The 13,807-nt window shown below is 43.4% G+C and overlaps 1 protein-coding gene across 8 annotated transcripts in view; it reads right to left on the bottom strand.

Annotated features, from left to right (window-relative positions):
• The window catches only part of SLC12A7 (solute carrier family 12 member 7), a 745,935-nt gene that overhangs the window by 402,466 nt on the left and 329,662 nt on the right, over positions 1-13,807 (bottom strand). For all 8 annotated transcript variants that reach the window (XM_073587687.1, XM_073587689.1, XM_073587686.1 and 5 more), the window contains 2 exons: positions 7,872-8,107; positions 7,142-7,347 (listed from right to left, as the gene is read on the bottom strand). In XM_073587687.1, coding sequence (XP_073443788.1) covers positions 7,142-7,347; positions 7,872-8,107 — 442 coding nt within the window. The remainder of the gene's footprint in view (positions 1-7,141; positions 7,348-7,871; positions 8,108-13,807) is intronic.

Below are 13,807 nucleotides of genomic sequence, written 5' to 3'. Positions count from 1 at the left end.
TGCACCTCAAAACTCCCACTATGTAACTTCACATGGTTTACCATTTTGAGGCAGAGTTGCTGTGGCTTCTAAACGATTCCACTTTTCAATTATAACTCTCATACACAGCTAAAAAACTGTAACTGGATGATAGTTTTTTTCTATTAACACTGAAGTCTATGGGAAATGGATCTGTTAAATTGCCATCTAATTTTTTTCCATTTAAAGGGAATCTGTCACCCTTTTTTCGGACTATGAGCTCCTGGCATAGACATCAGGGGCTTATCTACAGCATTCCGTAATGCTGTAGATAAGCCACTATGCAACCTGAAAGATAAGAAAAACGAGTTAGATTATACTCACCGGGGGGGCGGTCCGGTCTCGGTCCAATGGGTGCTGCCGTCCGGCGCCTCCCATCTTCATACGATGCCGTCCTCTTCTTCCCTTCTTGTCATGGCTCCGGCGCAGGCGCACTGCTCTGCCCTGTTGTGGGCAGAGCAGAATACTGCAGAGCGCAGGCGCCGGACCTCTCCCGGTGCCTGCGCACTGCAAGACTCTGCTCTGCCCTCAACAGGGCAGAGCAGTGCGCCGGAGCCACAACAGGAAGGGAAGAAGAGGACAGCATCGTATGAAGATGGGAGGCGCCGGACCGGACGGCGACACCCATCGGACCGGACGCCGGGGTGAGTATAATCTAACGCATTTTTCTTATCTTTCAGGTAACATCGGGGGCTTATCTACAGCACTACAGAATGCTGTAGATAAACCCCTGATGTCGATGCCGGCAGCTCATAGTCCAAAATAAGGGTGACAGATTCCCTTTAAAACGGATCAGTGTTTTTGCTTGAATCCATTTCAAATGATTACTGGATAGTTCGCAAGTAATCTGTTTGAAACTGATCCAGTAAGCAAAAAAATGTATCCATTTCAAATGGAAGAAAAACGGATGGCTATTTAACAGATCAGTTTTCCATAGATTTCAATGTTGAAAAAAATGAATAAAGTTGCAATAATTTCTCTTTAGCAGGATAAAAAAGTTGTCTGTTTTAACATATGATTACTGGATATGTGAAGGTAGCGTAAGAAAACTAGGTTTGAACCAAAAAAATGGATTCTAAACCAGTAATCTAAAAGTTAATAAGGGTAAGGAAAAATTGAGTATTTTAAACTGACCAACCAATCTTAATCCAGTTACTCCATATGAAAGACCTGATCGAATTATGATGCTAGACACTATTCACAGACAGGCTGTGAGGCAGAGAAGGCCGGGATCAATACAAAGAGAGCACATAGTAAATGAAGGGAAAAGATAAAGGCATAAGTCAGGTAACAGTCCAGAGTCAGAATACCAGAGAAATAGCGGATAAGCAAAGGGGCAATAACAAACAGATAGAGAGAACATGATCCAAAAGGTCAGGCAACAGTACATCAGAGCTCACAGCACAGAAATCAGGCAAACACGCAACAGAGAGCAGAACCTTACGACTGGGTTTGATCTGGGCCAGACAGCTCACCTAAATAGCAGGGCAAGTTGTAAGAAAAGGGAGTTCCTGTAGAAATCTCTGCACTTCCCAGTCTCAGATGGGTCAACTGAGCGGTCAATCAAAGCAGACAGCTCAGTACGCCCCAGTACACGATAGTGATGAACAGCTCTGTCTACCTAAGTCCGAGAAACACTGTGTGCATGAGTCATGATACAGACTCTGTCATTAGGGATCTGGACTTTTTTCCCCCCATGATGGTAGGCAACACTTTTTTAGTAACAGCCTTACTGCCAAGAGCTCATTTAGATTGGAATAACCATATTTTTCTTCCCTTGTCCATTGGCCCTGGCGATGCTCTAGATGCACATCCAATCTTTGACTGTTTAAGTTTGTTATAATGACCCACAAAATGTGATTTAGCCAGGAAACTTCTCTGGACAGGTTTTCTATCTTTAACCTCCAGAGTGACTGAGTTGTCGTTGAAAGTTAGTTTTACATCTAGCCGCCCCTTCAATGCATACTTGTTTGACAGGATATCCCTCTTGTAATACACGAGTTTGCACTGGAGCCCATGCTACTGCTAGAATGCAGAATGGCAAGGTTCCTAACAATGACAATAAATTCATTAGAGTTGTGATCAGATTGCCTATCAATTTCGACACTTGGCAAAGCACCCTGTTATGATGAGTCACCGAAGGAGGAAAAAACAAAATACTAGCTAAGTCCAGAAAAACCAGAGAGGTTGGCAGCTATCGGATTGCAGACCCCTGAACCTATCCACAACAACTAGCAGTAGCCGTGGGGGGTACCTACGGTGCCCTAGACCCCTCAATCACAGCCGGAGAACTACATAGCCTAAAGACTGAAAGGGGAAAAACTAAACTGCCCCAGAGCAGACCCCAAAGCAATAGGCAGCCCTGTTATGATGAGTCACCGAAGGAGGAAAAAACAAAATACCAGCTAAGTCCAGAAAAACCAGAGAGGTTGGCAGCTATCGGATTGCAGACCCCTGAACCTATCCACAACAACTAGCAGTAGCCGTGGGGGGTTCCTACGGTGCCCTAGACCCCTCGATCACAGCCGGAGAGCTATATAGCCTAAAGACAGAAAGGGGAAAAACTAAACTGCCCCAGAGCAGACCCCAAAGCAATAGGCAGCCCCCAACATATAATGACGGTGAAGCAAGATGAAAACACTAACACAGATAGAAAGATAGGTTGAGCAAATGATGGGGCCCAAGCTAACTACATAGGACAGGATAGGAAAGCTGCTGTCTGCCATCCGCAAAAACCCTATCAAAATGAGCCAACCGACTGATAGGAAAAACTGGCCCTGAAGTCGCTAGGCTTCAAAAGACTATATCAGCACTCAGGTATATTCTGAAGACAGAGCAAAAGATCAACAGATCAGAGACAAAAATGGAATTCAGCTCACCCCCGGCCGGGGATGGCAGAACTCCCAAAAAACAAGGCAAAACAAAAACAAAACTGAAGAGTACAAAGCAGAGCAGAAAAACTTAGCTTTGAGACGCAGGAATCAGACTGGTCTCCAAGAATCCAGCAGGAAAATCACCAGCCAGGAAGAAGGGCATCGGCAGCCTTATATCCAGTCCTCAATTCCAGCCACCCAGTCATCATCTAGCTGCCCAGGTGTTTGGTAATCAGTCTCACTACCTTCCTTCACTAGAGGAGGGAGTTCATCAGACCTCAATGGTGAAGGGAAAAATGAACTCACAACACAGCCCCCCACATATAATGACGGTGAAGCAAGATGAAAACACTAACACAGATAGAAAGATAGGTTGAGCAAATGATGGGGCCCAAGCTAACTAAATAGGACAGGATAGGAAAGCCGCTGTCTGCCATCCGCAAAAACCCTATCCAAAATGTGCCAACCGACTGATAGGAAAAACAGGCCCTGAAGTCGCTAGGCTTCAAAAGACTATATCAGTACTCAGGTGTATTCTGAAGACAGAGCAAAAGATCAACAGATCAGAGACAAAAATGGAATTCAGCTCATCCTCGGCCGGGGATGGCAGAACTCCCAAAAAACAAGGCAAAACAAAAACAAAACTGAAGTGTACCAAGCAGAGCAGAAAAACTTAGCTTTGAGACGCAGGAATCAGACTGGTCTCCAAGAATCCAGCAGGATCACCAGCAAGGCAGAAGGGCGTTGGCTGCCTTATATCCAGTCCTCAATTCCAGCCACCCAGTCATCATCTAGCTGCCCAGGTGTTTGGTAATCAGCCTCACTACCTTCCTTCACCAGAGGAGGGAGTTCATCAGACCTCAACGGTGAAGGGAAAAATGAACTTACAACAGCACCCTCTCCTCCTTTTCCTCTGGGAGATGGCAATTTTGATTCACTGAAACTAGGAGAAGACCAAGTAAAACCTGTACTTTCTGAGGATCCAACCTTGATTTTTTTTTTTAAATTGAGTACCTAACAGCTCGAAGGGAAGGGCCTGAATCTGAAAAAAGCTTGATCCATGCCTTTAAGATGAGAGCTACCCTCAGGAAGTTTGGGTGTCCTACATGAATTGGAATGGGACAATATGCGTCCTTTAAATCCAAGACTGCCATATAGCAATTTGAAATAGAAGTTTTATAATCGATTAAATGGACTCCATCTTGAATGATCTGTTTCTTATGAATTTGTTTAGCCTCTTCAGGTTTATTATCATACTGAACGTCGCATCTGATTTTTGTACTAAAAAGAGGGAAGCGTAGAACCTCTCTTCTTCTTCTTAATTTTTTTTTATTAATTCCTGGACTTCTTCCTGTATAGCCAGCTGTTTCCCCAAAGAATTCCGGGCCTTTGTTAACACAAAATGCCACGGAGAAAGTGTCAGAAACTTTAACCTTAGACCTGACTTCATGATGTTGAGAATCCTGAAATTTGATGAAAATCGGTGCACAGGCAGTAAAAAAAAAAAAAAAAAAGACGGTCTTCCCTCTACCTGTGATATGGCGTCACTGCGTGTTTTTTTTTACCCACTGAGAAAGATTGTAACGCCTATTGCCAGCACCCCCGCATGGTTCCCCTCCTTCCTCCATGTGTGGACACAGACACACTCACTGCCGTGGTCACCTCCCTGTCTTCAGCACATCTCCCTCTGCACTGACTTCCATTGGCACGGCTAGTAAGCACACGCTCCCGTGCTCTTAAAAGGGCAGCACATGCACCTATAAAGGTTCTCCCAGCCAATAGCTGGGAGGCATCTTGTATTAAAGGCACCCTGCCCAATAGGTAGAATCCTGAGCAACCCATATAGTTACTCAGTGGTAGCTTCTGTGTGTAACTGTATGTTGACAGTTTCCAAGTCCTTATTCTATGATAGTTATTCTTTTATCCAATGTCATCCCATTAGTCTTGTGCAGTGTGTACTTGAACCTGAAGCCACTCCGGAGGAACCTAATCCCCGAAGCCACCTCGGCGACGCCTGAACTGTTTCCTGCAACCTGTATGTCTGAGCAAGAAAATCTCTGAAGTCCATGTTGTCTGGACTGTCCGTCAGTCTCCAAATCTCACCTGTGAATTACTCTATTCCCATATCCCTGTCCAGCAAACCTGACCTTTGGGGTTGGCAGCTACGGTATCGAGCACTACCTATGAGTGGTAACTGGCTGCTACCTACAGTTCAAGCATGACTCCACCTTCAGGAGTTCAAATGAACACCAGGTAACCACTTAACTATGCCCCTCCTAGGCAAGCCCGGCCCTGTGGTACAGTGGGTCCACAAACCACATGCGCCACCTGCGGGAGTGACATAGATTTTGACCGGATGTCTCCTGGCCAGTACTTTAACCACAAAGCATGGCTAGTCGCACTAGATAGAGCAGCGGACTTAGTACCTAACCGCACCATGCCTGCTGAAGCATCAGTTAGAACGCAGTCGTCCTCTGCATCATAGGATTTTGGCTAGGATGCTTTCCCTTGCCACCTTATTATTTAGCTACCTATGCGGCTCAGTAATACCGTCTGGCTACACATGTCGCTGCAATGGCTGCAGAAGATTCTCAAGTTCTCCTTAAGAGACCATCCGCCTTCCTATCAAGGGTTTTTTTTGTTTTTTTTTAGAACTCCCATATTGTCAAAGGGCCACTAAGATTTTCTATATGTATTTGAAATAATCACATCAATTTTTTGGAGCTTTCTGAAATATAGACGAGAAATTTCTATGCAAAATTTACATAACCTCTTCTCACAAGAACTTGGGAACCTCCCTTTGCATAGTGCACACTCCCTGTACTTGTTTTTTGCCACACACTTCCTGGGTATTTCCTAAACAAGGAATATAATCCCCCCCCCAAAAAAAAACACTAAAAGGAATCCTATCTTCTGAATGATCGCCTCTGGAGGCTGTGGATTCATCCATACTGCTGGCCGTAATTATTCCTAGATATTATATTGACTATTAATCCTGTCTGGCACTTTCTAGTATAATATTCTAATATAATATAGTACTGTTGAACTGAAGGGTACACTTCTGTTAATTATATAATTTTTCATTTAGAATATAGCTTTTTGAACTAAGTATATATATATATATATTGATCATGGGTCTATTTATTTCTACTATGGAGGTTCTGCTTTATTTCCCTCCCACTTGTCATTTTGTTGTGTGTGGTCCATGATGCCCTCAATTATTTTGTAGTGCCCTCAAGCCTCTCTTAGGCCTTTTTAAATCAGGCATCCTACTGGCAAATACCCAGAAGTTGATTTGTACACTTCTGGCACGCCTGACATCATCGGGGTGCACCTTCATAATTTGGTGCGCTTTGTGCAAACCTGGGAGGATGCGACAGCCAGTGGCCACCACAATTAACTGTGACATTGCTCCTCTGCACTCCAGCCAATTTCTATTGCGGAATCCATTTGGCCATTCTTGGACCCACTAGCTCCCTCTGCAGCAGTACCAGACTGCTAGCCCATTGTGACCAGGCCAGGGCTTGAGTGAGTATTCCCACGATGATCATGCTCCTGGACAAACTCCAGGGTTTAGGCTTCCCTTCCAAAGACAGGAAATTATCTAATGCATTGGAGAGGCTACTCCCTTTTATTCTGTTAATTTTCTTGTCCTTGAGGGGAAGATCCTACAAAAACAATTTGGAAATATAAAGAAAAAAAATTGCTTGTGACGCCATTTTGCAAGAACCGTAGCATTTTCGATTTTTGGTAGTTGGAGCTGTGTGAGGGCTTGCTTTTTTTTACGCCTTGATGTTTTTACTGATACTCATTTCGGGTAGATGAGATGTTTTGATCACCTTGCATTTTTTCACTATTGCAGTACAAGCGAAATGTTGCAATATATCTAAAACAGAGAATGGTGCTTCTTTCTCCACTTATGAGTTACTTCTCGCCTTTGTTTCCTGAAATCACCATTCACTTTGAAAAAAACACTTAGGGAGATGAGGCAGTGAGAAACAGAAAAATGGGGCAGTGCAGTGAGAAAGTACACTGATGTAAAAGGATTCAAAAACTGCTAATAAGGCAGTGCTAGGGCAAGGGCATCAGGCTAGTAGTGGCTACACTTGAAGAATGAATGCAGTCTTATGGTTTGGGTAAAATTCAAAAAAAGTAGAAAAATGGTTTCTTATTACTTTTCTTTAAGCAAAGACATAAATGTTATTTATTCTCTAACATACATAAAAGTTACTCTGTAACTGGTTTCTTACCGATAAAAACACCACTTGCAACTCCAGGAATTCCCTGTATTTCAGTGATGTCATTTGTGAGAAAGTATGGATCACATGTAGTACTGTCATTTGTAGTTGAGCAGAATTTATTCCACAGGGCTTCATTAATTGTACTATTAGAAATATATTTGGCACAAATATCGAGGTTTCGTTTGGCTAATACACGATTTCCAAGAAGGCATAAGCTACCAATGACAAAAAGATGCAACCTTTTAAAATCTTTGACAAATATAGGAAATTATTAAGGAAAAAACTTCACAAGAGGTACAATTAATCTCCAAAACATTAGCAAAAGTGTTTTGAACAAAGCAAATTGCACTTCGACGCCCTGTAACTTGCTATAAATATTTTCATACTCTCTGTTCCTGAGACTTGGCCCTTCTTCCCCATGTGTAAATCCAGCCTGGGTACCAATTGTTGTGGCCCTCAATTCTTCTCTGTGGGAGTCTTTTTTGAATACCACACAAGTTGGTTTAAAAGGCTAGATTTCTATACCATGAAGAGGCGGTCATATCTTAGGAACAGAGATCTTCCATTCATTATAAGGTGCATTTGTTAACTTTATATTTATCTGTAATTGACCAATGTATAGTTTATAATGACTAAATAAAATTTTTAAGTTCTATTTATGACAGATCAGATATTTTTGAACATTTTAAAATATTTTTCCTCTAATACAATGAATTTTAAAGCCTATAAATTGACTTACGGAAAATCTGTTGGATCAAAGGCTGATTTGATTACACCTGCATATATTGCCATAATGGACAGTATCACACAGGCAAGGAAAACTAGTGCGAGTTTGTTGACATATTTAACACCAACAAAAACTACTATCGCCATCATAGCAATGATGCATGTTCCATAAATTCTCATGTTGTTTAACATGGCTTGAGGATCATCTTGTTCTATTGGGAATATAGCTGCATTTGGTGATATATAGGTCTGCAAAAAAAAACAAAAAACATGATATTAGTGAGTGCTTGTCAATATGGAAAATGTTCAATATGAAAGTGTATTAAATGTGAAAGCTCACCTTTTAAACAAAATACACTTTTTCCTAATTTCTTAAACAGTAATGTTTCAACAGAAAGACCCATTTGTTTAAATCAGATAAATAAACGTACTGTTTAAGCATGGGCTGCAATAGACTGGTTCTGACTTTCTATACAGAACTGCTTTCAAGGTCATAGTGAAAATAAGAGATGTAATGTGATTTGTGACATGATCTTTTGTGAATGGTGGATGTGGATCCTGAGTTATCTTTTGTATATACAGGTATTACTAAACATTGCACTCGTCAGTGATGTTAAAGGGTCTGTCTGGCCTTAGCGTTAGAAGTTTTCAGTTACTATGTGGCTGCAGTTTTGTGACAAATTCACACGTCAACTAGACTTGCGCACGCGCAGCCTCGCTCGATGCAAGTGTATTCAGTGAGATTGAACACATCTAGTAAGAATGAGGCCCGAAGTATGGAAATCGTATCAAATGACCACCAGCTCTCAGTGGTCAAATTGGGTGATTATAATCGCTTACATGTAGCAGTACATCCAATTACAGATACGCACTTCAAAATAGGATGTACCGGTAAATGTAATGTCGGGAAGAGGTTAAAGCACCACTCCAGCATTTTTTTTTCTATTATTTCACCGTTAGAGTGGTGCCACTAATCTAAGTTCCTAGTTAGATTAGTAGCACCACTAATGTATCATTCACTAGAGTTGAGCTAATATCTTCGGTTTCCCGCTTATTCGGCAAGCTATAGTGCTAGCCGAATAAGATACAGCGGGAACCTTGCTTCCTGGATTGCTCCTGTTGAACAGCTGCATGTGCTGTGACTGTGATGCAGCTGCGGCGGCGATCAGGTGTTCAGCAGGAGCTATCCAGGAAGCCGGGTTCCCACTGTAGCTTATTCGGCAAGCGCTATAGCTTGGTGAATAAGCGGGGAACCAAAGATATTCATTCAACTCTAATAATCACCAGCCGCCGTCTTCAGCTGTTCCCAATACTGTTTCGAACCCTTGCTACCATTTTATGACTGCAACCTCTGACTGGATGGAAGTCAGAAGTAATGGTCACAAGCTCTCAATGCAAATCATTTTTTTTACATGCTAAATTGGCTACATCATGATAAAGTGGCTGAAGATCTGAATAAATGGAATATTTTTAATTTTTCATCTCTGTTTGGGAGACATTAACTTGTAAACTTTCTATGCTAATTTTTGTTACAAACAAGAAAGCGCAGCGAGTATATCAGTGGACATTTATGGAGGCCTGACCCGCTAGGTCTTACGCATTTGACTCATTGCACCTGGTAAAAAAATGGCTCCAGCCTGAGACCTTGACCCCAACCCAGATGACAGAGAGGGTGGTGGTTGACCAGCTTGAGACAGCTCTTCCAGCCATCATATAGAATTGGGCAAGGTGACCCGGGCAACGTATACCAGGTGGTTGGCTTTATCGAGCAGTATTCTGCCACTCAGGATTTCATACGCGACTCTGCCCCACTGCGGCTATCACGCCAAGCCCAGGAGCCTTGGAAAGGGACCCAACCCTCTGCTGGCATCAGGCAGAACCAAGCCCATAATGAGGGGGTACCCCAGAGTGAGGGTGGCAGGAGACCCGTTTCCCCTAAATTGGTCTCTTAGACTAGCGGTACCAGCGCTATCAGGTGTTGGTGGTGTCAAGTACTGGGGTATGTGGCTGCCAACTGACTGCTGAACCCAAGGACTGTGGGTTTACTCACTGGGTATCAATGTATGCACCAGCAGTCTACTACGCAGATGCCTTCACCTCAGCAAGTGAACCTCTTCTGTCATCTGTGCCAGGTGCATGTCAATCATGCAGAGGCTCTCTTGGACTCACGGAGCCTAGTGGCACTCGTGCATGGGTCATTGATAGCCAAGTTAGAACCCACTGAGGGGGGGGTTGGGGGGAGTCGGGGTCGTCTACATACATGGTGAACTCTAGGAGTACCCGGCAGTGGAGGTGACCTTTTAAACTTTATGTGGGGAAGTTAAAAATGTGGTGGGGGTTGTCAAAACCCTTCCTTACGGGACTGTGTCGGGGAGAGACTTATCTCTGTTTTGGTTCTTGTGGGAGAGTAGAAATAACCCTCCCAGGATAACGGTTTGTTCTGGTGCACAACCTGAAGATCCAGAGTCAGGGATTCCTGCCATAAGGGTCAGTGCGCAAAGAGGTATACCGAACCCATTGGAGTGCATTGTGATTACAGCCACACCTGTAGTTACAATGTAGAATAAAAGAGAGAGCAGATTTGGTCAAACTGTTTGACCAAGTCAGATTTTAGGCAAACCCGACATGGGCTTTCATTTTTGGAGAGATCTGCAGGATTGGTAGTAGGGTGGAACTCTTCCTCCACTCTGGGTTTTGGGAGTGGACCACTAAAACTTGAAATTAAAGTTTGGGTGTATCAGTGTTTTTGCAAGCATCTGAGCAGGGAGCTCTGTGCAGGACAGGTCTGTGTGAAGACTGAACACGGGCCAGAGAAGGCAACATCATTGACGCACCCATGAGTGATAGGGAGGTGCATGCACCCACAGCTATGGGTTTGGTAGAGACTGCATTAGATGACCCAGCCAAGATCTGGAGATGAACGTTTGCCTGTGCAGTGTGTGTGATAACATGACTGTCAAAATACAATGTGAGCCAGCAGCTGTGATCGGAGGTATAAAGTTCACTTCTCGTTACTGGTGTCGGCTGATGGGAGTGGCTGTCCCTTCAGCCGACGCCAGTGACCGGAATACTGCTCCCATCAGCTGGCGCCTACTGCCTCTAATAACAGTGAGAGCAGGACCATTCATCAGCCGGATCATGTGCTGTAAATAAAATTTTTTAAAAATCCAGCGTGGGTTCCTCTGTATTTTTGATAGGCAGGCAGGAAAAACTCACAGGTGGGGGCTGCATTCCTCAGCTGTCAGCAAGGCTGCTTATCAAGAATAGAGGGGTACCCACACCATATTTTTTTAATTAATTAAATAAATCATTTAAAAAAAAAAATGGTGTGGAGTCTCCCCCCATTTTTGACAACCAACCTTGCTAAAGCAGACAGCTGGGGGCTCATAATGGGCCATAGATATTGCCCCCCAGCCTAAAACTAGCAGCCCAGAGCTGCCCAGAAAAGGCGCATCCCATTTGTGGCAAGGGGGAATAGCCAGGTAAAGTGCCAGAATAATAGATGCGCCTTTTCAGGTAGGCTGTGGGCTGCTATTTTTAGGCTGATGGGGGCCAATATCCATGGCCCGTTATCAGCCTGCGAATACCAGCCCCCAGCTGTCTGCTTTAGCAAGACTGGTTGTCAAAAATGGGGGGAACCCCTCTATTCTTGATAACCAGCCTTGCTGAAGCTGACAGCTAAGGGTCTGTGAGTTTTGCCTGGCTGGTTATCAAAAATACAGGGGAACCTATGCTTTTCTTTTGTAATTATATATTTACAGCGCAGGAGCCGGCTGACGGCTTATTCCAAAAATCTTTAAACCTCCGACCACAGCTGTGGGCTCACATTTTCTTTTGATAGAGTGGGAACCGCGGCTCTCTGACCGGTGGTGATGATTTCACCGCTGTTCAGAACCGGTGTTTTCCGTGCTGTCTTGCACCTGGTGTTCAGGCAGCTGAAACCGAACAATGATACTGACTTCCTGGTGAAGTCTGTGTTCGGTGTCTGTGCCCAAACAGTAGGTGTTCGGTACGGATGCCGAACTTTACTGTTCAGGTTCGCCCATCTCTATTAAGAATCTGTCTTATTTTTGGGGAAACATGGTACATCTTCCTTACAGATGCTCACTTCCACTCATTGGGGCAGTGCATTGAACAGTTAGGCCTGTTTCACACTTCAGTCTTTTTGCCATCAGTCGCAATCTGTCAAAGTGTGAAAAAACGGATCCAGTGCAGATTGTAAAAAACTGATGAACTGGATCTGATTTTTCAACGGATCCGTCACAGCAGCCACTGTAGGAAATTTAAAGGGAGAGAGAGAGAGACTTTTCAGTGCCAGAATGGCTTTTGGGGTTAAATTAAAGGAATGGAAATTCTTCCAGGCATGCTCAGTTGAAAAAAAACGGGATCCATCACTGGATTCTGTGATATGACGGACGGCGACGAATCCGTCGCCTATAGGCGTCCATTCTAGCAGACGAAGGACGGCGACGGATCCGTCACTGTCAGACTTTTCGACGGACACAAAAAATGTTCCTATGGATGTTTTTTCCGGCCAACGGACACCTATTTTCCGACGGTTCCGTCACACGACGGACGAAACGGAAGGCCATCCATCACAATCCTTCGCTAATACAAGTCTATGGGGAAAAAGATGGATCCGCCAGGCAAATCTGTTGGATCTGTTTTTTTCTGCTAACTACGGATTTTGACTGACGCCAGAAAACTGAAGTGTGAAACAGGCCTTACAGTCACTGATCACTATCAATTTGTTTGTACCTTGACTGACAACCGCCTCTGTGGTGTAGATGTGAGAGCAGCAAGCTCACTGTATAGTGAACAGTGACTGAAACCACTCCTTGCACACTCATGTAAACAGAAGCTAGAAGCTACAGGAAGGACATAAATTCACTGTCTCCCTGTAATAACTGCTGCTCAAATAAGGAAGCCCAACATGATTTAGGGTGTGTGCACATGCTGCGGATTCTGCTGCGGATCCGCAGCGGATTTGGTCCTGCGGATCCGCAGCAGTTTCTGTTGCGGTGTACAGTACCATTATAATCAATGGAAAATAAAAAAACGCAGTGCACACTGCGGAATTTTCCACACAGATTTGCTGCGGTTTCAAAACCGCAGCATGTCACTTTTGTGCGGAATTCACAGTGGTTTTACACTTACTTCATTGTCCAGGTGTCAAACCGCAGGAGAAAACTGCAGGCTAATCCGCAGATAAAGCGCAGATCTTTTGACCTACGGATTTACCAAAATCCGTGCGGAAAATTCCGCAGCGTGTGCAGTGCACACACCCTTAATCTTGTTTACCCACAGATTAACCATATGTCTGCAGTTAAGCAGACATTCTGGATGTGATAGTTTGAAATGTCACATCACTAGGTCAAAAGTATCTAATCTTTGGTCTTGCTTTATTCCTACTGCTTCCCAGAGTACTCTGTTTTATTTTTTTTTCAGTCTACTAAATGGTTCCAGATATATGGGTCTTTTTACGTAGCACTATTTTTTAAGGTCAAAAACAAGTCTACAGATTATCCAGGAGGCAATACCTCTTGAAATTTACACTAAATGAAAAGACCCATATCTTTGGATCCTTACGGTGGATTAAAAAAAACAAAAAAAAAACAAAATACAATATTGGAAGCTGCTGGAATAATGCAAATGAAACAAATTACCACTTTTGTCCTGGTGACAATTCCTAATTAATGATCATGAGACAACCCCTTTAACAATGATATGACTTTGAATTTAACATGGAGAGAACCATTGTAAAGATAGGGGGGTATGTCCAGCAGAAGTTTAGGTCACAAAATGGCATTTTGGAAAATTACAGAATCACTGCGTCAGTATTTTGCTAGATGAGATATGATAATCACTACTCATTAATAGCGTGACAAACACTAGATTATTACAATAAGAAATGAAGGCGAGTAATACAGCTGTATAATACAATTAAAT

Source organism: Dendrobates tinctorius, unplaced genomic scaffold (assembly GCF_039654945.1).
Source record: "Dendrobates tinctorius isolate UK_male_01 unplaced genomic scaffold, ASM3965494v1 ptg000102l, whole genome shotgun sequence".
NCBI lineage: Eukaryota > Metazoa > Chordata > Amphibia > Anura > Dendrobatidae > Dendrobates > Dendrobates tinctorius.
Note: the sequence above shows the minus strand (reverse complement) of the source record. Positions and strands in the feature narration are given on the sequence as shown.